Here is a 25,201-nt window from a genome sequence, read left to right as displayed (position 1 = left end):
CTTAGATTTACAGTTTGCATACCTGGTTTCTGCTCTTATCCAAGCATATACAGTGCATGTTAATATTGGCATTTATGTACTGTGGCGCAGTGGTGGATCATAAAAGTGATAATAAAAAGTACACTCTGCGCACAGTCTGTAAAAAAACATCTCTACGTTCATTTTTTTAGACATCCGTTTTGGGACCTCAGCACTCGTTCTCTGTGTAAAGCTTGTTTTCCTTTGCAGCATTCACATGTCATCAAGGTACAATGTGCATTTGTCTTGCCCTTTAATGTTTAATTATTCTGTCAGAAATAATGGTTGTAGTCATATTTCAAACAATAACTGAGCTTCTTTTCTAAGAGATGAATTATTCATGGCACTCAACCTTTGCCTTGGGCACTGCTTATAAACATACATACTTACAGTGCCCCAGAGGAATTCACTCTTGTTTACACCAAGTTACAAGTTCAGTGGCGAGTGTTGAACTTTATTGTCCTGTACTTCCAGTAGGACACGATGTTTTCTAACGTAAAACTGACTGAAAGTTCAGATATTTAAACTGAAACTGTGCAATAGTACACAGGAAACATTAGGAAAAACATGTAGTCTAAGCACATTTATCTGACAAAGGCTTTTATTCTTTATTATACTTTATATGTAAGATTTCAATTGTTAGTTTGGCAAAGATGCCAAATTGGTCTAATTATGTTTTCAGCCTGTTTGAAATGTGTCGGTCTCTGTGTGGCATTGTTACCAATGAATAGCCTCATTTGTCAGCCTATTATAAAGTAATAATGTGAAGTGCGAGATCATCAGTGACAAACCAGTTTTTGTCAACACTTCACTTCCCAGTGTCCCCAGCAACAAAGTTTGAAATTGATTGGATGAGCAGTTGGTCGGTCAGAAAGACAAAGATTTCTCTCAGTTTAATCGATTTTCTTACATAACAACTTTGTATCAATGGTAATTCAGCCTTGAATATGGGCTTTCTTTGGTGCGGCCTCCTTTGGTGAGCCATATTCTTCTAATTAGCACAAACTACCATGATATTTCTTGTGTAAATATATATATTTTTCTTTTGAAATGTAACTTGTGCTTTTTTGCGTTGAGTTGGATTGATGCCGTGCCTGAAATATTCTTCGTGCTGAATAGCAACATTCACTCCATAGATCATTAACTTTGTAGATAACCTTTAAAAAGCAGGTATGGAACTAAAATCTCGTTGAGTGGATTGTCAGAAGCCATTTACACGTCGAAGGTCCAGAATTTTATCTCAGTCACAATGCTTTTCTTGCTGGACTTTGCAGTAATTCCACCATAACTGCCTTTAACTTGTGACCCAATTTGATCAAAGTTTTATTATAGGCATTTAAAGCAGATTGAATACGTATTTTTACACAGTCTTCATTGCGGTTAACTTTAAAAAAGTTGAATGTCTCGCAGGATGCTCATGATGAGTAATTGGTGAATTTGATTTCATAGAAACAACATTAAGTCACCTCTGTTTTTCTGCCTGGGGCGTTTTATAGTTCCACTGTATATGTCTGTATGATACTAACACCAACATATGCATAATGGTCACCACGGAATATGTTAGGAGGCGAGACAGGAGCGCTGACAGATTGCAGTAATAAATCTTCGCTGTAACAAGATGGACAGAGAATGAGAGAGAATGAGAGAGTCACTTCGAGAGGTGTGAAAGTGAACGTGAACGTCTCAGAGAGAACAAGTTAGATGGGGAGTGTGATAATGAGTGAGAGAGTTCTAATGAGCGAGACGGAATGAGAAAAAGAGGGAGAGCGAAACAGAGTGCTGCTGAATGCGATCATAATAACGTTGACCCCGGGGGCTGATTGTTGACTCATCAGCGATGTTTGCTGGAGAGTAAGATTAGACTGGGGGCCCTGCTAGTACACGACTAACTACATCTCACAAAAAAAAAACATTACCGTGTCACTCTGCTTAGTGTCCAGTATATACGGTATCCTCCATGTGATTAACCTAATGAAAAATATGAACTCAATCTGGCCTCACTTTGAAGTCAAAGGTGTTTTTTGCCCTACAGGTGCATTCAGTGTGGATGCTTAATAGGATTCTTACCTTTGTCAAATCTTAGTGGGGAGAGCACTTACTTGTATGATTGCAATGACTTTCTATGATAACGTGTTGTTTTTCGGTTGATGATCTTGTGGGTACTCATCGTAGTGGGATGGGTTGTGATAGCTGTCAGATACGGCCCAATACTGAGAATACTGTACACTGAGTCGACAAGGAACACGGATAAGAAACACCCAGCGAAAGAAAATCTAAATCTAAAATATATAAATAAATGATAATCTAAAACTGGAAGTACAAAAAGCAGGTGACATATCCTTGTCTCTTCCCCTCTCATGAAGTGCCCAAGATAGAAACCAAATGGACTGGAGGCAGCTTGTGCCAAGGTGCAGCCGCACACTACTCGCCGAAAGGGCTAATGCTATTTCGCTGTGATAATGTGTCATTAAATATATATGTGTCTGTGCAGTCATACAATCCTTCTGGTTTCTGTAAATGAGGCTTGTGTATGCTGTCACAGCCCAGAATCACAGAAGGCCGGCGCTGCCACAAAGCAGAGACGACAGGTAGCTATTCCATAATTCATGGCCAGAAGGACAAACATATGCTGCCATTTTTCTTACCTTTTTGCTATTGCTGGAGCTGCGAGTTCCTTTAACACCTTATCTGGGCTTTGTGCATATTTTGCCTCGAGGCACATGTACTGTATCTAATGCAGTGGCTGTGGGCAAAAATAGGCTAGGCTTGCATTGCAGTTTCATAAGTGGTGTTCTGAGTTGATGCTTTTCAAAGCATGGCTCAATGATGGCTTACCTGAGCTGCTGTGCAGTAGTAAAAAAACAATGTTACCACATATATTAATCCCTGACAGCATGTTCATGCCATGTATCCTGAATGATCAAAAATATTTTTGCGTGGGTGTTTGCACTGCTTTTCTCTGGGTAATGCGGATTCCCCCCACAGTCAGGGATTGGGTTTAGGTTAATAAGAGACTTAACATCACCGTGGGTGTGAATGTGAGCATGAAGTGTCATTTGCTTCTATATGTTGGCTCTGTCCAGGGTGTACCCCGCCTCTCGCACAGTGTCAGCTTGGATTGGCACCAGCTCCCTTCGGAACCCTCAAAGAATCAGGGTGCATAGAACGCTCCAATTGCAAACAAATTGTATTTATAGCTGGGGAAATGGATTTTACCACATCAGCAGTGAAAGGTATACATGAAAACCAGATGGAAATACTTTAACAGGAAAATCTCCACAATACTCTCGTCAACATAAGCTGTTAAAACAGGCAAAGCAACAACAACTTTTTTGAAAACAAAGGCAGCAAAGATGAGCTGCAACTGTTCTGCTGGAAAGACTCACTAGAGTAAGCAACTTATCAGAAACAAGCGGAAAAGGATGCTCATCAGGGTTAGATGGAGGCTAGTGCAATTTATAACTGAAAGAGATGCCAATCCAGACGATACAGACATCTATCTTGCATTTTACCTGAGATGATTAACTGGTCAAATTAATAAATATACACAAATCTGTGATGGAAGCACGATGCTTTTTGTTAATTGAAGTTGCTGCTGCTTGACTGTCACATTAAATCCTTGTAAGGATCCTTTCAGAAAGAGACAGGGCAGAGGGAGATTGAGACCCTGCGGAGGTAGTTAGGGTTCACTGATTAGCTTCCACATGATACCTGAGAACTGGAGCCTGTTATCTGACTCCATACTGCATTTTAGATAAATACTCCACCCAAACTGCTCCGTCACCACAGAGACTTGCTGTGCCGGCAGGGTTTTGTGCAGTTTTAGCCAAAGCTGAATAAATTGTGATACAATGGGAATGCTGCAACTGCTCTGTTCAAACACTTTAATGTAACTTTGAATGTCTAATCGTATGTCGTGCATTGCAGCACGGTGGAGTCACTTAAGTAGTTTCCTTTAATCTTCTCACATGGAAATGTTGTAGATAAGCTGCTCTGTCCTTGTTCGGGCAAGTTTAAGGAGGTTCAGGATGTCGGCCTGTCTCATTGTAAAAAAGAGCGATGCTGAGAAGTCATAGGCCAAATTGTTTTGGAACAAATTGTGCAAGACTGACTTATGACACCAAGGGAGGGAACCAGAGGAGAAATTACTGCTGCAATTTGTTTGTGGCTTGTGAATCAAATATTACTGGGCAATAACAAAGCAGATGCAGCGTGAGTCTGCGTGAGTCTTAGCCAGTTAGGTGGGTAGTTACTTATCAGTATTTACATCTGAGGCAAATTTGTTTTTAAAGCAGTAGACAGCGGAGAAGGTGTTCATGCTCCAAAACCTCTGCTGCCATAACAGTGTTCTGGAAATACTTCATACATATTAATAGCCTTGTACTTTAATAGTGTATTATGTTTATTATGCTGTCTAAAATCATTCAGACATGTCTGTTCACTGCATGAATCCTTCTTGTGAATCATCTCTGAGCCTTATTTCTGTGAATAGAGGCAAACCTACAAATAAACAATACCCAAAGGCAGTTCCAGTGCAGATTGGTTCGTTTAGGTTAAATTGTAACAGAGCAAATAAACAAGATTATCATTGCAGACAATACAGAGATGTGCAGTTCAAAAAGGACCCCGAACAATTACTCATGCCTCACTAAGAAGCAGAGACATAAATTCATGAGCATTTAAACACAATGACCATCAACATTTATTGTGCAGAGACTCGGCATCTCCTTAATAACACCTCATATGAAGAGAAATAACTAAACAGTACTTCTCTGTAGTACCTGGGTGTGTGTATGAGCGTGATAATACACACCAGGGGTCTCACTGGTTTATTGTGAAAGTTCTCTCCTGGCTGGCATACATGTAGTATCGTGATAACGCATCAACTACACACTGATCCAGGGGACCATGCACATTCATTGTGAAAGATCAAACAGCAGAGGAAGGCGAGAGGGGGAATGAAAGAGCCTTTCTGAGATTATGACATTTCTCTTCCCTGCTGTATTGTAATGATCCTATCTGCAGTACAGGCCCCTGGTTTTTTGACAGGGAAAGCACTCCATCCCAAAAAGCCGAGATGATAAAGAAGCCCAATGAAAAGTGCAGCCAAAGTTTACGGTGGAGAGGCTGTAGTATTACGCCAGTCAGATATGTTGTGTATTTTCCAGCCTCAGTTGCTCTTATGTTCTCGTTATAGAGTAGAATTCATTTTTCCCTTTGATTGCCACAATCTTTCACACATCATCTGATATTTCTTAGCTCAGAAATACTGCTGGTTTATCAGGAATGAGATCCAGTCAATCATTCTTATCAGATTTTAAATATCTGTTGACATAAATCCGCACCATATGAAATAGGCAATCAAAGCCATTACTTTTCTAAATTGCCACAAAACCTTTATATACAGTTAGGGATGAAAACATGTCATGTGGACAAATTGGTCTATAACAGCAAACCTACACCACATTTTTCTGTACTGCCGGTCCACACTTCGGTGCTGCACCAGTTAAGCAGCTCATATTTATTCACGCTCACAGATGGGTCTGGCCCGTCTCTCCTTCAGACCGATTACCATCTGTCCTGAAACTGGTCGGGCCAGTCACAACCATTTATCTAAAATGGGGAGCGTTTGATATGATGACTGGAAGAAGAGCTCCCAATGGGAGCGCTGTTGAAGCATTTCCATTGAGAGCCATGTTGGCGACTGCTGATGTGTCGAGGTCTGTTGAATCTATGGAGAGGGTAAAAAACAAACTGCATGGTCAAAGGAACAAAGAACTGCTTCACGTTGTTGATTGATTGGTTGATTTTTATTATTGTGTCATGCACATTATGTGCCCAGCCTAAAACAGGCTTAGAAGACACCATTATAGTTAGAAAAAGTACAAATACAGACAGAGACTAGACTATCTGCATCAATAACAATATTAAACTAATACATTTTAGACAAATGCACCAGAGCATTTTTTGATTTGAACATTTCATGTGTTATAGATAGTCCTAACTCTTCAACACAATACAATAGAAAAACTTGAATCATTCTCTGCTTCTCTTAACCACAATTCACACAAACTGTGGGAACTTCAAGGCCCAGAGGGAGGATTCCTCTTCTCAGGTGTATGTGTAACCGAAGACTTGTGACTCCACTATGTTTTTATCCATTGTATTAAGACAATATGTTATAAACACATAAAATGCGTTTTCTTTAAAGATATTTAGGAATTAAAAGTCAGGGTGTGAAGTCCGGGCAAATAAAGTGGAGACACGTGAATCAACTTGCCTCGTACAAACAGTACAGGTGGTTTGTTGTAGTTACTGGTGTGTCGATGTTTTCTTGACAAACCTTACGACCCTTAATGCCATCCGAGCACCATTCAGACACCACAGCACACTTAGACATTGTTACTGACCAGGTGCATCAATCCATCGCTGCAGTCTACACTTTTTCAATTGGGTACTTCCAGGAGGATACCAAGCCCTGTCACAAAGCACTCGTCATCATAAAATGGTTCCAGGAACATGACAGTGATTTTAATTTACTTCACTACCCTGCACTTTCTCCAGGTCCCAGCCCAATAGAGCGCCTTTGAGTCTTGGCAATGGATTTTCGCTGTGTGAATGTACTGGTAAATATCTGCAGGAACTGTGTATACTGAGTCAGAATGAACCAAGTAGTGGGGGCCGTCACCTTATTAAATCCTTTCTGGAAAGAGTTTATGCTGTTTTGAAGCAGATGTCGCTTATGTAACTTCAGCTATAGTGTATCTTTCAAAGGAAGTTTTAAAGTGGCCTTTGACTCGGCTCTTTTTACAATCCATTCATTTCTGTAAATGACTCTAATCTATGACCACTCAGACTTGATTGCTTTAATCACATGATTAATTCAAACAGTCCCCTGGCACCATTAATATCTGGCAGAAACCACCAAGGTTAGTAGAAAACATCCCAGCCTCACTCCACATTTTTCAAAGTGACTTATTTCAAAAGTAGGAAAGTGAAAATGAGATTACCACCTTATGAAAGTAGGATCAACCAGCAATTGTATATTTTTGCGTTATCATCGCTCAACAGGCAAAGTGACATGAAATACAGGGATGTGCTAATATCTCAATCTAATACTCAAAGAGGTACCTGATTACAGCAATTTAACGGCATTGGGATAATTCAAGGTGAAGATGCAGGCATGAGAATGTTGTCCATCGTCCAAGTGCATTGCATTATAGTACCATGACTGGGCCCAGAGGACAAAAGATTCATCATAGTGCTGCATAAATTAGGGTAACGAGTTTACAATGATTTATTGACTTAATATCTGGACGTGATTACAGCAAAGGAGCAGATTGGAGTCATGCATGGCTGCCTTTGGATTAGAGGCAGAAATGAGCGACACTGTGCTTGTGAGAGTATGTGTAAATGTGTTCGAGTTTGTGTTCGTGTGCGTGTTTGCGTGAGTTCGCAAAGGGGGAGTGCAGCGTATTCCACATAGCACGGTGTTAGTATGCTAATGCCACAGCAGTGAGCTGTCCCTAAGGGTAAAAGCATCTCTTATTCAGGCTCTGGTTCAGCCATAGGCATTCTCACTACTCAACAGATAAAGAAACAGGTCTGGCTGTTCTGCTCTGTGTGAGTACACATTGTTGTGTGTGTGTGTGTGTGTGTGTCCACATTTGAATTTTTGTTATTTTTGCTTTGTCAGAGTTCTTTGGCTGCCATTTGTCTTTGGCTGCTGTGTGTGTTCAATCCGTTTCATGTCACACAGTAAGAAGCCAGGCACCCTTATTATAAAAACATAGAAATTGTGACATCCATCCCCACTTCTCCTACTTCCTGCACGCTCCACGTCCTCACTGCTGTGATTTGTCTGGTGGCTCTGCAGTCGGTCCAAGCCGCCATCTCTTGGGACACAAGGTGCAGCACTGCCTGCAGGAGCTGTTAGGGTGCATTTAGTCTCTCAGTTGTGTTTCTTACTATGCCACTCATTCTCTCACTCTTGTGTCTTTCTTGGTTATGTTGTGGGTGTAACGATTTTACAATGCACTGCTCTGTGAGGCTACATGCCAGAGGAGATCCGTACTGCTACAAAGTGAAGAAGATAAGAAGCTGCTCCATAATTAATATCCAGGGGGACAAACACATGCTGCCTTTTTTTGTTACCTTTAGCAATTGCCTCTATTAACATTTTTTTCCCACCTTTTCAGGTGGGTCTTCGTGTGTGTTTTGCCTTAAGGCATGTGGATGTAGCTAACCCATTGGTGAAAGCTGTTGCGGGGCGAAAACAGCCGTTACTTGCTTTACTCATTTGGCAGTTTCATATTTTCTGTCCATTTACAAAATGGTCAGTATGAATATATCGCATTTCTAGTCATATAGGCCACTTACGGTACAGTTTTGCCGTTCACCCATTCACACACACACACACATTCATACAGTGCATCCATTTGCAGCACTTTCTCTATCACTCATCACTCACACTCTGCCGGGGGTTCAGTATAATGCCCAAGGACACTTTGGCAGGCGAAATGAGGGAGACTGGGATCAAACGACCTTCTGGTCAGATTTACACTCATAAAAACAAATAGTGGAAAAGTATTTCTTACTAATATTCTCACTATGCTAGAACTATGACACTGTTAATCTTGCACTATTATTTATTTAATATTTTTTAAACAAATTCCTCAAACCTCCCAACTCAATGGATCATTAAAACAATGTGAGATTATTGGGAATTCATATTCGTGGAAACATGCCTGTGCACTAGAGGACGAGATTGATTCTGTAATCTTACCAGCATGATCCAGTGTCTTACGTCTATTAATTTGGTTGGAGAAAGATCCGATTATTTCCAAGGCCGTGTACACATTGATATAATCAGAAATGCTTAATTGCAAATATTCATTCAGAAGATTATTTTAAATCAGTTCATTATCATAGGTTCTTAGAAGATTCACCCACTGTTATTTACCAAGGAAAATTTGATGATTATATTTGTGATGAACAATCATGATCTTTTGTGACATGTCATTAATTAAAAGCTATATATTTGAATTAAAGGTCAGACTAGAAGAACATTGTCCAGATACCTTCTCCATGAGAAGACAATGTCACAGGAATATGATATTCAATAAAGACATGCAGGGGAGTCTTGATTTATTTATGCATTTATTTGTTCTAGGAATTATTCATTTAATTTTTTGTGACAATATCTCGAATAATATTATCGTAAACATGTCACACAGTCCTTCAGTTCAGGAGTGTTACTTGCACAGACCAATATGTCTCATATTTAAAAATAAAATAATTAGATGGGGGTTAGTTTTGCCTGCTACAGTGTTCGTACTGTCTGCTCTGTAAATTACCAGCCACATGTTTTCATTAAAGCAGTAATGACACCGTTCTATTGATGGCAGATGGGCCCTCAGGCTGAGATCAGCTTCAAGTTTCCTCCTAATCTAACTTAAAAAACATGAACTGGGTCTCGTCCTGAAACTTGGCTTGTTGAACGAGTGACCCAGCGAACATTCTCTAAGGAAAAGTGCCCTGATGATGTCAGTTTGCAGGCTAGACAGCTAATTATATGGTCATATGCAGAACATTAAACAGCATGTAATCATACCTGCAAATGTCACTTTGGTCAGTTTAGATGCCGGCGTGGTCCTTACTCTTCATTACCACTGCTTGCAGTTTGCCCTTGGCTCGTAACCTACACCATAAGAATGTTTACCCGTTCTCACGCGGTACCAAAGTTTAGCCGTCCAGCTGCTGCCAATCGAACACAGACAGTGTCACTCCCCCTCCCACAGCTGATAGAAAAAGGAGCATGGCTTATATTTTCCCGAAGACTTTTCTTTCTTTTAATGCTTAAAAAGATAGTCACTTTTAAATAATTTAAACAATATTTCAGACCGCATAAAGGGTTGACATATGATTTTACTCTGACTTTCAGTGTCACACCTTGTAATGTGTGAAGGTTATTATTCCACATGTTAAATGCCATGGCATGAGAAGACAAAATACAAACTTCAAAGGAATACCTAATTATTGGTTGTTAGGAAAATGTCACAGAAAGGTTTACAGTAGGTTGTCAGATACTACTTTGCTTGAGGGATAGTGACCTATAAAAAAGCTGCTAGCGAACTGAAAGTCACAATATTTCCAGCAGTTGTTAATGCTTTGCTACACCTTTGTATTGGCTCTTATCACTGGAGTGAAATGCATTGATATTTTGAGGGCATAGCCCCTTACCCTAACCGTAACCATCCAAACTAGATATCTAACACTACCCCTTACCCTAAGCTAAACCTAATTCTAACCCTTAAACCAATATTAACCCTCAAACAGCCCTTTGACGAAGTGAGGACCAGCCAAAATGTCCTCACTTTCCAAAAATGTCCTCACTCTGTAGGGTCTATGCTTAAAATGTAACAGGAACACACACACGCACACAGAATAGAATGTTTGTTTATGGTTTTGTTTGATTTGTCATCATTATAACATAATTTTATCTAATGAAATATAACACATTTGTATTTTGTAAAGGTTGCCTCTCTGCAGAATGTTGCTACTGTAATACACTAATCTTGAGCAGACTGCTGTTTAGGCTGGCCCTAGGTGGTACCACATAGGTGCTGCACGAGTGATTGTGTGTTTAGTGGAAAAAAAGCGACAGTGGAACCAATCAAGTCCAAATTATTGTGTCATAATGGAAAATAAATCTCTGCTCTGCATGTGAATTGAATCGGTTCATTACAGTCAGGACAGACTGCAGCTCTACACCACATTCTCACACACTTACTTACCATCTATGTGAGCAAGTGTGCAGCCATGATGTCTGTCAGCAGTGTCGTTAAATGAGTTTGTCAAAGTCAAATTTATTCCAGAAAAGAGAGATTTACTTAATAAATTCTGCCAATCTTATTTTATTTAAAGCCTGAGTGTTTTGACCCACTGGTCTGGTAGAAGTTTGTCCTGGGTGCCCCTCTCTCCTGAGGAGAGACACATGCAAATTAGATTGCAAACCCGACCCTTCGGGCAAACAGAGTATTCCAGTCAAACCTGCATTAGATTATGTTAGGTTCAAGGTGTCAGTCAGAAAGATTGAAAGATTAAAAAATATGTAATCATATTAATTAAGCCTAGCTTACCTGATAATTGCCTTCCAGGGACGATTTTAAAAAAAAAAAAAAAAGCCCCAGTGAATTGGCTTAATGCTGCCTTATATGTTCTGATTGCCACAAAATCCACCTTTACGTATTAATTCACCTCTGTTTCCCCTCCTTTTTTTTTTGCAGTGTTGTTCGGTCAGTTTGTGGTTTTCCAAACTTTGAGCAGTGATGTGGTGGAGATCTACGATGGATCCTCCACAGATTCAGCCCTGCTCTCCTCCATATATGGATCGCACTCAGGTAAAACAAATAACGTAACTCAGCATCCCTTGAGCCTAGTGTCTTATTCTATTTATTCTACTTGATCATAGGTGTGAGCAGTAGTTCGGTCCAGCACAGCATTTTGCACTGCAGGCGAGACAGCACAACCGTCTCTCAACTCAATTCAAATCAAACTAGAAGGGCGCTTGGAGAACGCATACCTCTGCCAAGGCTAACACCCAATCTCGCCATGTTAAAGAGAATGAAAAAAATAAATCCTGCATTTGTCCGTTTATTCAGACCCACTCAAAATGTAATGGATTTTTCCCTGGGTCATGCTGCACCCCTCAAACCCCTTGTGTCAATAAAAATGGTTGAGTAGTCTTTTCGTAATCCTGCAAAATAACAGACACACAAATGGCAATGAACACACAGCCTCCTTGGCTAAAATAAAAGCAGCTCTATGTTGCCAAGAATTAAAGGATTTTTTTTCCTTCTTACATTTCTGTACAACAAAACACAATGATAAAGAAAACATTTCAATTGCAAATGAATAGACTCCTGAGATCTCACTTCAAAAAAACGAAAGCGATGTAGCTGTCTGATGTTGTTGTCTTTCACCACTTGATTAGACTGAAACAATGTAAAAATTCAAATGAATCTTATCTGCTGTTTCAGCTACATAAATATTCAATATTCTGATGATACTCTGTGGATCAGATCGTACATAAGACACAAACAACCACTTCTTTTGATAATTTACATGTAGCGAGACCATTTTATTGTTTTATGTTCATAGTTGTCACTTATTTGTTTATATCTTATCTCTGGCCATTTGTTAACCATTTAATCTAAAACAGTCTTGTTTATGTTTGATTTTATATTTTAGGCGAGACACTTCCCTTGAGTTCAGGAAACAAGATAACACTCAAGTTTTCCACGAATGGGACCGAAACGGCAAAAGGTTTTCATTTTGTTTACCAAGGTAAGACTGCTTTTTCTGATGCGTTTCCAGAATTCTGATGTGGAAACTTATTTGTTGCGATTGAGTGTGTTTGCCTCCTTTTGAAAAAAGATACTTCAGCTTTGCTCTCATCACAGAGTGCTGTTCAGCCAGAGTGCCATTGGCCATGGCTGAGCAGAGCAGGATGATGTGGAGTGAAAGAGTCTATCGTGGCAGAGCAGACAAGAACGACTAATGATGTGCGAGGAAATTCACAAGGGCTTCGCCATTTCTCTCTGCCTCCTTTTGTCTTGCCATCTCTCTTCTCCTGGTTGTCTGCCTGCCTACCACACCCATCCACCACTCTTTGTCTTTGTACTTCTTCCTCTCATGCTCGCTTCATCCCCTCTTATCCCCTAGCTGTTCCCCGGACGAGTGCCAGTCAGTGCAGCTCGGTTCCCGAGCCCCGGTTTGGGAAGCGGATTGGGAACGACTTTGGCATCGGTATGGCCGTACTGTTTGAGTGCAATCCAGGCTACACGCTGCACGGCTCTAACGCCATCAGGTGCGAGGCCGTGCCCAGTACCCTCGCCCAATGGAACGGCACTGTGCCCACATGTGTTGGTAAGCGCACTTATCCTCCTATACCCTCGCTTCATCCCCTGCATGGACACTGTCTTTCTCTGCCTCAAACCAACACACACACACACACACACACACGCACACACACACACACATCCAGGAGCAGGTGCAAAAATGTTTGGCGTCTGCTTTTCCTAGTCATTACTTATCCAAATGTCTGTCACCCATTACAAAGCATCCACCTATCTCTGGTCTTGATAGCTCAGACAGGAAGAAAGAGGCAAGGACAAACATAACAACAAAGTGTCACATAAATTGTATACCTGGGGACAAGGGATTTCAGTTTGTGTCTTTCTAGATTAATGGGAAAACAAATAGCAGTCTAAACTGAATCTAACAGCAACACAAACTTCCACTTGAGATTGTTAGGTAACCTTTCCTTTGTAGCCCACATGCATTATATATATATATTTATAGATGCAAGTCAATACAAAAGACATGCAATATAATGTGTATTTAGTACAGTATCATTATCCATAAGGTCAGGATTAATGCATGAGGTGTACAAAGCATTACAAACAACATAGTGATTTATGGATGTGATGAAACATTATTATGCAATTAATCAGGTGCACCAAGTACAATCTAGACTTAAATGCACAGTAGCCTGCAATAAAGCGTGGCTTTGTCACACCACTTCTTTTATACTTTAATAATAACATGTATGATATTACGATGTGAAAACAATGTGACAATGGGAAGTAATGAGCTGAAACTTTATATCAGGTTTTAGCTCATTACTTAGCTGCCCGGCCTGAACTCCACTGCTTCGGTTCACTCTCGCTGCTCTCTTTGTTTTCGGTGAAACAGGCGGCTGCAGATTTCAGTGAGAAAACTCAGTGAACGCTACCTGCTCAGCACCAGACGGACACAGTTAGCAACTACAGTAGCTGGTGAACACAGTGCAGCACTTAAGGCTGCTGCACACTACAGGATGTTCAACTCTTTTATTTTATTTTTATTTAAACATGGGAGACCACACTCTTATAGTCTTCAGAACACACAATAGATGATTTGAGCAGAACATAAAACCACACACTTGCCGTTTGTAGTAAATGATTTCACAGCGGCAATTCCAGACACTTAAAATCTCACAGAAACTCCCAAGATTCTTCTTCTTCTTCTTCAGTTATTTAATGGCGGTTGGCAAACAACTTTTAGGCGCATTACCACCACCTTCTGAACTGGAGTATGGAACACTTGTGTGATTAAATATTCAGAAGAAAAACAAACATGGAGGAGGACCGACGCTGTGTGTCTGTTGTGTGTCAGCTCTCATTGCTATTGTGGGTTTCTGTTGGCGCCGATTCGCAATCGGGGAGGCTCCGACTCAATCGGTAGCATCAGGATTATTTTGGCTTGCGTTCTGCAGCGAAGGTTTCCGCGTCCGGTCTATTTTTTTCGCTCGTCGCGACCGTATAGCGCCAGACAACACACTTAAAATCGATTTTAAACGTTGTAAATTACATATTATATATGATATAAATGATCAAATATGCATCCCATACTTTTGATTTTCCTGCTGTTCTCCTGGAGTTTCATTTTCCCTGAATTTTTCCACCACATGATGAAATTTCCCCCTCTGCCCATCCACTACAAACACACAAGCAGACAGACAGAGAGAGAAAGAGAGGGGTAAATGATGGTCTTCATCCCCTACATTGAACGGAGCATACAACAACCAGCGGAGAAAGCAGAATCGCGGGCTGACCGGCGCGGAGAAATGCGCGTCCGGTGTGAACAGCCAGGCGGCTACGCGCGCGAGAATTAAAGCTGCGCTTTGGGGTGCTTCCGCGTCCGGTGTGCACCCGGCGTTAAGCAGCAACAGAATTAGTTCCCCAGGGAAATTGGTTGAAACAAAAAGTTGAACCTGAACATTTTTATTTCTAATTGCAGAGTGGCCAAAAACATGTCTCCAAACACAACAATATGCTGGTTGGAAAATAAGAATCTGTCTGCTAACAAGTTCTCTATATCAGTTAAATGTGATGATATGTTAATGACATGTTTATAAGTGGACAAAAAATATGTTATTGCAGCTTTAAGTAACTCAATCACGTACAATCACTATCTGTTTTGCTATATCCACAAGTTAGTTTCATAATGTTGACCTTACTGGAAGTAGAATGACATTATTTCTTTGCAGAACCACATTGTTTAGAGTAAATAAAGGCAATAAATATGTGTTATAAATAATGATTGAGAGGAAGTGTTATCAGGCTTTTAAATGTTGTAGCTGGATGGATAGAAGTTTTGATATTACGGGGTGGAAAAACAAAAGTAAATCAAAGAATGCGAATGCTACAAATACCGCTTTAGCGATTATCATCAACACAACATAAGACAGCAACTCTTCAACAAAAGTCATCGGATATCATATCGTTTGATGTAATTTTATTCAAAAGCTTCATAAATCAAAATGATGGGTAGACAGGAACCAGAAATCTGATTTATTTTGATATTGCCAGAAAATACAAGGAAACTGGTCGGTATGCAGGAGCCATAGAATTTACAGTCACATTTAGTGGCCTATATGCAAAGTGTGGATCATCCACTGAAGCGAAAAAAATCTCTCTCTACATGTTTTTTTGGCTCGAACCTTGCGCATAAAACCCTTCCCTCATAAATACAGAATGCATAGCATGAGCAGATTTGCATGCCTTGTCGGCACACACTGTTACCAGACATGTATATACACATGTGGAAGGACATGCACTAGGTCTCACAGAGACACCCACCTGTCTACCTTGGGAAGATAAAGAACCACAGATGAAGTAGGCAGAAATCTATTGAAGTCAGGCCTTGTGCCAGACAGCAAATAGTTCCAGCTGGTGAGTGCAGGAGATTTCAAGCCAGGGTTCATCCGAGTTTACTGCCAAGTGGTGAGCGAATAGTGGTGGCACGTGCAGTTCCATTTTAAACATAGTGATTTTTATCTGGAGATTGAATCTGGCTGCGGCGTCTCCCCCAACGGCAGTGTACTCGTCCAGAATAATGGATATAGTTTCATGGAAGCTTCAGCAAAAACACTATGCTCAATTACTCAAGGCCACTTTATGAGATATGACGGTATCAGACGCTGCTCTTCTGTGAGGTACCTGTGTTTTAGAAGATAGATATCCAGCTCCTTGTCCGGGCTGTGATTGACCCGGCGCGTCATGCTACACTTGATATGCTTTTCAGTTCGCAAACACAAAGCTGCCGATTTACTGCTTTGGTGTTGAGTTGTGCTCACACCACATTTTATCCTGATTTAATTATCCTCACCTGAATGGTTCTATAATTTTTGGCTGACCTCTGTGTGTGGAGTTTATGGAGAATGGTTGACTTGAATAAATAGATGTTTTTGCTGGTACCAGGTGGAGTTTGACTTTGCAGTCAGCATTTTAAAATGTATGTAATGCAGCTGAACTGGATTTTTCAGTGTCATGTGTAAATTATGGCATTTCTTCAGTGGACATTAACTAGGGTCTTATGCTGGTTACAATAAAACATTTAAAACCAGTTTTCTGTTGGTTTGTTACCTGCACAACAGATAGAAAGGCAGCTGAATTTCACAGATAGTAATTCAGCTCTGATTATAGAAAATCCTGACTGCCCAATATTACATAAGCTCACAGATTGCCATGATTCATACTAAGTAAACCCACACTGTGGATCTCACTGTTGGCTCAAACTCACTTCTGTGAAGGTGTTAACAACTAAATGGTGTCGTGTTGAGCTTGTTTTCTAACAGTGGATTCCTTTTTTAGAATAACTTTCCACTACCATTTTAAGTATCTCATCCCGGTCTGGAGCAGAAGCAGAAACACTTTGAGGTCATGCTACTTTTAGGATTTTACTTAAGTTCCTGTAATGACAGTGGAAATTATTGCCTGTTTGACTAACACTGTATTTAGTACTTTTTTTTTTTTTTAATCAAGAATGTAAGCGACACAAATTCAAGTACAACATAAAAGAACATTCACCACCCACTGCATACAGAGAGCAAATCTCTGTTTTGTAAATAGTTTTCAAGTCATTAGGCTGTGACGTTGTTTCATTTTGCTCAATTTATTATACATAATAACTTTGACCCTCTGGCTAATATGGACCATTTCTTTGAGCCTCCAAAAACACTATTTGTCCTAAATATGGGAGCAAAAGCATTTTCTCCTTATTCAATTTCCAATTAAAATGCTTTACATAATTTTGGTAGTGTTTAGTTTTCCAGAGTTGTCTTCACACTCTTTCATAAAATAAACTAACCTTCATAAAATGACAGGGGTGTCAGCTTCAATGTTTATTTTATTTTATTTGAGGAATGTTGCACTCTGTTTCTTAAAGAGAGAGATATGATGCTGTAGCAGATATACTAACTCTGATTTTTGTATGAAGTTTGCAATTATCTCACATTTTGGATGAATTATATGAATATTTATCAGTGAATTAACAGTTGGCAGTTTTTTATTGTACAGTCTATGTATAAATTTAATCTAGAATGAAAGTAACATTAGTAACATTTATCCTGAAAATATATGACAAGCCATTCAGGAATACATAATTAAATTATCACAAATTTTTAACACGTTTGTTTTACACTACAAACATTAAATCCATTGAGATTTTTGATTTCTCGATAACAGCACTTTTAATTAAAAGTCCCTGCATATCAGATGGTGCAGAAAAGTGTCTCATAGTGTGTGTGGTCCCCAGGCTTGTCTACCTGTGGTATCTGACATATGAGCCTGCCGCAGATTGAGAGGGGCGGGGGAGCGTTTTATGAGTGTCATGATTTTTAATCTTGCTCCACCAATTACATTAACTGACAGCTCGGGAGTCAAAGGAGCCGTTAAATTACACTGAATCACTGGGTCTTTCCCTGAAACGAGTCCGTTGCTTGTTGTCAGGACTGTGGTCTCTTGCAATAAGCATTTAAGTTTGTTATTCTTTGGGAAAGAAAACGTCATTATTTCCCTGGACTTTATTTCAGATGTGAGGTTTAGAACTCATAATCATAATGAAAAACATAATTGTTTTCATACTGTGTACCTCTATTCTTTTCATTTAATTTTGGAAATCCAGCAGGAAATGATAAAACAGAAAACAAATACAAATTAAATAGTCTGATTACTCATCACATGCTATTATTATTATTATTATTGTATTATTATTCTTATATCATTATTTAATGCATGAAGACATCCAACCTTCAAGGAGCCTTTAACCAATCTCCACAGGTCAGTTCACTAAATTTCATAGGCTCTGACCTTCATCTTTCATTTGCCCAGCAGAATTCAAAACAATTACACAAGCTGCTCTCCTTCAGTTGTGTTGTAGGAGTTAATCGATTTCAGTGTAGATTCCTCCACGTGTGACATGCGTAAGCTGAAGATGACATTGCTGTTGCAGTCATTATGTGGAAGTGTGATTGCTGCACTGTGTCATTGCTCTGAGGTACAGCACAGAAGTAATTTCCTCTAATGTGCTACTCGGAGTGAAGGAACAAAGAAAGTCACTTTGGCAGGATTCCTCGACCATGTGTATGAGGGCAGATATCACCTGTAAAATATTGATAAGCTTCATATTGTGGCAAGCCCATGGCTAAAAACGTCCGTGTGTGGTTTTCCCTCGTTTCTAGCGAAAGCATGTTTTATTTCTCTGTTGATTCCCAAGTCTCTTGTCTTTCACATGGAAGCCTCCAGTGGCTGCATCAACAACAGTAATTTCCATTGACCTGTACAGGGTAAAGCCCTGTCCTTGACAAATAGCATGTGGTTCTTCATTTTGAGAACACATTGTACTACTCTGCTGAAGGGCTTCCTCCGCTCAGAGTGACAGCTATCCTTATGTTCCCTCACTGTAGGGGAACTGTTCAATACGACTGTAGCTAACCATGGATATCAGAGGGCTGATGCTGCAGTTACTGGGGTGGATGTAAAGGAAGACAGATGGTCTGTTGTTTCCCTATCCTGCAGTTATATCTTTAGAGAATCTAAGATACACTTGTATGTGCTGTGTAAAGGGAGAAAAAGAAAAAAGAGGAGATGGTACATTTTAGTAACTGGCTTTAGATCTTCACACCACAGAATCTGTCAGCGGAGCAATGGATTGTGACCGAGCAAAGCAACAATGAAAAAGCAAGTACACTTCTGCAATCAGACCTATTGTGATGATAAATGTTTTTGCTGGCTCTAATGACAAAGTCATAAGAGCCTGATAGGTAATAACATGCATTAGCCAGCATGACCTTGATTTAACTTCAAACATGTGGAAGAAGATTTGCAGAATTGCAGACTATGGGAATGTTTCCATGGAGCCTGCGAGTGCTGAAGGTTGTGCAAACCCACAATTCATCCAGTTCACAAGAAACCTCAAGTGGACTTTCTGCAGACTTCCAGAGAGTGTGCCTGGGTTGTAGACTTTACCAGACGCCACTGAACTACCCACAATTCATTTGGGTACATGATTTCTGAAACTAGTTTTACCAATTACAAACTAAATGAGCTTATTATGAATGTGTAAAACATTGACTTTATTAAGATGCTACTTGAAGTATAGTAAGCCAGAAATATTATTAAACCACATTATGATACAGAAATATCTTGAACTAAAGGCTCTACTTTTTATTATTATAGTCTTTAATTGAGGGTAACCTGTAAATCTGTGCAATGTAATGCCATAAGAAATATAGTCGTCAAAAGACAATGATAAAGGCAAAACCAGCAGCGACCACTATGTACACAAGTTGCCTGTGTAGACTGGATGTGACGATGGTGAAAATGTCATTGTACGTCCAACTGAAATCCACAAGGTCTCATTCCATAAGTCCAGAGGGTGGATATTTGGAGTCAGTCTGTATTTCTAATGGAAGGGAATTCAGTTGTCTATTTTGTTGAGGGTAATAAACGAAATGATTGTGGTCTGCAAAGCTGGGTTACCACAATCCTTAATGGGCAAAGAGTGAAGCCAAACACTATGTACAACATAGCTGGCCAGATACAAAGCCAATTGGCATCCATCTGAAAAGCAATAAAGAAATTGAAGCGGTTATTGCCCTTTCCTCATTTTTTTTACCAATTCTCAAATCCATCTCAGTGCCTGCCAGTGTCACCATGACCAGGCCACTGACTCCAATTCAACATAAATCTGAGAGCTGAGAGGCTCAATAAATATGTTACTTGTGGCACTGGAAGAAACAAGGTCCGTGCATGAATAGCATTCACAATTGAAAATATGTGATTTGTGTTGCCTCTGCAAGATAAAATTACACATCAGGGTTGAACTGTTTACTTCCAAGGAAGCGACAAGTGTGTGCTGCAATGCAGCGCTCTGAATATTACAATGCAGTAATATCATGGGGACAAGGAGGCATATTCTAGTAAAATAACAAAATTAATATACACGACATACTGAAAGTGGCCATCATGGCTTCATCATGAAACTTAGATATTTTACAGTCATTTCAAATCTACACACTAATGCTAATTTACGATAGCTGGAATGATACTTTTGAATATATATATACCTAATATTACTGTTTTTTAATGTGCAATATAACTCTTCACATGCAACATTATCATATTATGATAAAAACAAAATCATGTGCAATCTTCCATATTACTCCTGTTAGCATTGCTACTTACTGACACTTAAGCTTATTAGTTTAGTGTCTCACGTTGTATATTTTATTGTTCTTTGATATCTATTGTTATTTCTATTAGACACTGGTTCTACATTTACTCCATATAAACTTTATAATTTAATTTTGTATTTCTTAGACCTAACACCATTTTGTTTTATTCTTATGCACTCTATTGTATATTGTGTGACTATGATCTTGGAGCAAGCTGGCACAAGAATCTCCCTCGAGATGAATAGTCGCTCATATCTTATCCGTAATGCTCGGCCCATCATGACCCCTGCTCACTCCTGGCTCTACAGGTTCTTTAGACATCCCATCTCTCAGCCTCGTCGTGAATCTCTTTCTCTCCTCTCGTTCTTTCTCCAGTTCCCTGTGGTGGAGCATTAACTGACCGCAGAGGCACCATCCTCTCTCCTGGATACCCAGACCCGTACGCCAACTATCTGAACTGCGCCTGGAAAATCTCCGTTCCTGAGGGAGCCGGCATCCAAGTGAGGGGACACAAATACAGGCCTTAGTATCGTCATGTTTGAAAAGAGATAAAGATTTGATGGATGGACTTAACTAAGTATTAAACTATGTATTTGCACCATTTTAACTAATGTTTTCTTATTTTTGTATTTCCTGTATTTTTCATGCTCTTTTTGGTTCGTATTAAGTCGTCTTTCCTTTTCAGATTCAAGTTGTGACCTTCGCCACAGAACACAACTGGGACTCGCTGGATTTTTTTGACGGGGTTGATGGCAATGCTCGGAGGCTTGGTAGCTACTCAGGTAAATCTGATACAACTGAATTTAACTTGTCAGCTCCCTCTTGAATTTCAGTCACGGACGTTACAGGGCCCCGGCAGCAGACTGATGTGTTGATGGAGCTGATTGCATTTGGCATGTCCTTTGAGAAGGCTGTCTAAAAACCAGTTAAAGAAGTCGAACAAAAATACCCTTCTTCGCTCACACAATGTTCTTATCTGTAGTAGAGTTCTTTTTTAATGTAGTCTCCGTTTCAGTCTGGAATTTTACAAGTGCACTACTGTTGCCTCAAGGCTCACACTAATGAACATGGTGCTCTTGCTACATGGTAACGTCCTAAGATTTGCCATGCATAATTTTAGATGCTGAATCCTAGTTTAAGATGGACTGGTGTAGCATAATGACCCTTTACCTCTATACTGGTATACTATCAGTTTTATGAGACTACAATAGATGTAAAATTTCTCATATGGTGGATAACTCATTTTTCAACCAAAGCCTTTACATTCAAATAGCTCCACTGTACAGCTCTCTCTGTGCAGGGAGCTGCGGCGTTATTAAAAGGGTGAAATGGTTCAAATGGCTGGAAATACATTTTATTGTGGGGTTAAGTTAGAAAGGTGATTACAATTATATGGGAATCGAGAATATTAGTGTTGACATTTTAGCACAAAATATTGTGTAGTGTAAATTTCCCAGATACTGAAACAAGCTTGTATGGGTTTGAACTCAGAGGAGATTTGAATTAAAACAAAAAATATGGGGAGAGCATGTGTGAGCCATGCAGTTTTAATTTTTCCATTAACTATTCCTTTAACCATCATTATCTAATCATGTAAGTAAAGATATTAGAAAATATTAAGTTACTGTGTATATTATGTTGTATACACTGTGACAAAAATCCATATGCTGGAGTGTCCCCAAAGTTGCCCGAACGTGCCCAAATTGTCCCTGACGGCTGTTCCAGCAGTGTGTCCTTGACGTGGGATGCACATATATGCACTGTATGAATGTGTGTGTGAATGGTAAAAACTGTACTCAGAAAGAACTTCAAGTGGTCATCAAGACTAGAAGAGATGCTATATAAATAAAGACCATTTATTTTCCCCAGAATTTATTATACCACTGTCTTGAAATTACAATCTTTATATCTTCTTTATAGCAGCATTTTTCCTGACACAAAACACATAAATATATTTATTTTTTAAGATAGATTCTGCTTTTACTTTACTACAAACTATTTCCCATCATATATATGAAGCACTTTGTTCTTGCACCATGATTTCAGTTGTACCTGCTGATGAACTCTGTAACTCATTAAGCAAAGTGAAAAGGCTGCTGCCAGTATATGTCCACGTGTTATACATTTTCACATGTCTAAATTTAGAATATATCTCCTTTATATTGTACAGGTACGACAATTCCCCAGCTGCTGAACAGCACATCCAACAACCTGTACCTGACCTTCCAGTCTGACATTAGCGTGTCCGCCGCCGGCTTCCACTTGGAGTACACAGGTATGAGGAGAGACGGCTCGTCTGGCTGCCTGTCACTTTGTCTGCTGTCTGTATCTATGTGTCCATCTGCTGCTGACTTCCAGCAGCTGCAGAGGGTTATAAGAAGTTAGAGGGACAGCTGGTTTGGGTGGCACAGTTGGGCAGACAGAGTTTGAGGGAGTGAATATGTGGGCACGTTTTAGTTTTTTTAACTTCCTCTGTATGTCCACTAATTTTCAGTCTTTGTATCTGCTTCTCTGGCACTCGTGGTATTTCCAGCTGGTGTCATGTTTAAATCCTCCCCTCAATTTTAACTTACTGGGCCTTCATCTGTTTCCATTTAATGAGTAAATTTGCTAATCTCTTAACAGGCTATTCACATAGGGGTTTATTTACTGATGAGCATTATAAACATTTTAAGGCGTGTAGCTTGCCCCAGAGGAGCGACTTATTTACAGAATCCTTCAATTCAAAAACTATATAAATGAAAAATAGGGATGATGCATCTGCTGGTGATGCATGGAGCTCTTTGCACTTATTTAATAATACTGTCCTTTGAGACCATCTTCCCATGGTTATTTACATCTCAGCCAATTTCCCTTTGTCTCTTTTAATGTCAGGGGAACTTCCCGTGGTTTTATTTTGTCTCTCCAAAGTTGAATGAATTCTAAGCTTAAGCCTTCTTCGTTTCCTCCTCCTGTTTGTCTTCCTGCTGGTTTGTTACTTACCCTTCACGGACACATTAAAGAAATCTACAGACTTGTGTAGCTGTGGGAAACCCCTTTGTCACTAATTTTCTGTGAGGTGCACGATGTAGTATAACAGTGCAACCATCGGGAGAGGGGAAAAGAATAACTTCATAACGTTCAGTGTGTCGGAATGAGGATCGCGGAGCTCAGCCAGCAGGTCCAACTCTGAGATTCCATTCACAGCGCAACAAAAGAAACACACGTTTTTATGTAAAATCCGCTCCCACAAATGTGTTGCAAAACAAAAGAAGCATGAAAAACATTGCTGTCACAGAATGTGTCCTCGCTGTCAGCGGTGTCAGTCCGCGAGCATCATCCCACTGTTGAGAACGATTTCACAGTCATGTCTCTCGCAGTCAGTGTTTCGTTTCCACAACACCCTCCTCTTGCTTGGATCCACTCCGCAGCCATGTCTCTCAGTGGGCTGCTTCCTTTCTGCCCTAACCCCCCTCCCCCACCGCCACTACCTACTGCTGTGAATCACTTCAGTGCCATGTCTCAACGTCAGCTCTCTCCTTCATGACTGTCTTACACTTTGCCTCTGCTGCCCCTGTAAAGTGCATTTGCTGATTCTTCGTGTAAACCGCAGGTTCCGGTCGTCTGTTTTTCTCTTTCTGTTTCTATTCATGTTTTTTCTGGCTTGCCTACATTCCTTAGGCAGACAGCGTGCTGTAGTTGAAAACACTTTCACAAGCAATATGGCGATTTGCATCCAAAATAACATCCCACACTGGGCGTCAATCACAGCATACTCTAGAGACCTATAGTATTTCCATTTGAATTACATAGAGAGATTGTGACAGCACAAGTTGAAAAGAAATTCAAATGCCAGACAGACAGATCTGCTTGAAAACACACTTTCCAGGTACACTCATATATGTATAGGTCTTAGTTTGTACACTTATAATGTTACAAATCTTACGTGCACAATCATTTAAGATAAGCAGAAATCACCTGGTCAGTATCTGCATTTCATCCCTTGATACCTGTAATCAAGTTTAGCATGTTTCTTACCTGAAAAGTAACCGCAGAACACAAACTGCAATTGTATCTAAAATGACTAGACTGTGGTCTTTTTATCATATGTACACCAGCTATTATTCATGTATCCAAAACAGCCACTCATGTGGCGACAATACAATCTATAAATCATGACTCTATAGAGGTCAGGGGTTCCCTTAATGCTTACATCAAACATAAGAATGGGGCAAAAAAAGTAATCTCAATGAATTTGACCGTGGCCTGATTGTTGGTACCAGATGGGCTGGGTTTGAATATTTCTGAAAGTGATCATCTCCTGGGATTTTCACACACAACAGTCTCTAGGATGACTTCAGAACAGTGCAAAACAACTGAAAAACATCCAGTGTGCAGCAGATCTGTGGACAGAAATGAGGCTCAAAGGAACAGAACGGCTACGGCGACTCAGATGACCACTCTTCAGAAGTGTGGTGAGAAAAGCATCAGAATGCACCACACATTGAACCTTGAGGTAGAAGACCACATCAGTTTCCAGTTCTGTCGGCCAATCACACAAATCAGAGGCTGCAGTAGGCACAGGCTAATAACCAAAACAGCTGAAGACTGAAACGCGTGGTGGGATCTGATGAATCTGCA

At 40.0% G+C, this 25,201-nt stretch overlaps 1 protein-coding gene across 5 annotated transcripts in view; it reads left to right on the top strand.

Moving 5' to 3' along the window:
- Window positions 1–25,201, top strand: part of LOC117776906 (CUB and sushi domain-containing protein 3-like) — a 213,822-nt gene that overhangs the window by 109,868 nt on the left and 78,753 nt on the right. For all 5 annotated transcript variants that reach the window (XM_034611302.1, XM_034611297.1, XM_034611301.1 and 2 more), the window contains 6 exons: window positions 11,307–11,420; window positions 12,271–12,366; window positions 12,745–12,948; window positions 20,957–21,081; window positions 21,267–21,363; window positions 22,752–22,856. In XM_034611302.1, coding sequence (XP_034467193.1) covers window positions 11,307–11,420; window positions 12,271–12,366; window positions 12,745–12,948; window positions 20,957–21,081; window positions 21,267–21,363; window positions 22,752–22,856 — 741 coding nt within the window. The remainder of the gene's footprint in view (window positions 1–11,306; window positions 11,421–12,270; window positions 12,367–12,744; window positions 12,949–20,956; window positions 21,082–21,266; window positions 21,364–22,751; window positions 22,857–25,201) is intronic.

This window comes from Hippoglossus hippoglossus, chromosome 16 (genome assembly GCF_009819705.1).
Source record: "Hippoglossus hippoglossus isolate fHipHip1 chromosome 16, fHipHip1.pri, whole genome shotgun sequence".
In the NCBI taxonomy this organism is placed as follows: domain Eukaryota; kingdom Metazoa; phylum Chordata; class Actinopteri; order Pleuronectiformes; family Pleuronectidae; genus Hippoglossus; species Hippoglossus hippoglossus.
The sequence above is the reverse complement of the archived record's forward strand: the minus strand, read 5'-3'. Positions and strand labels throughout refer to the sequence as shown.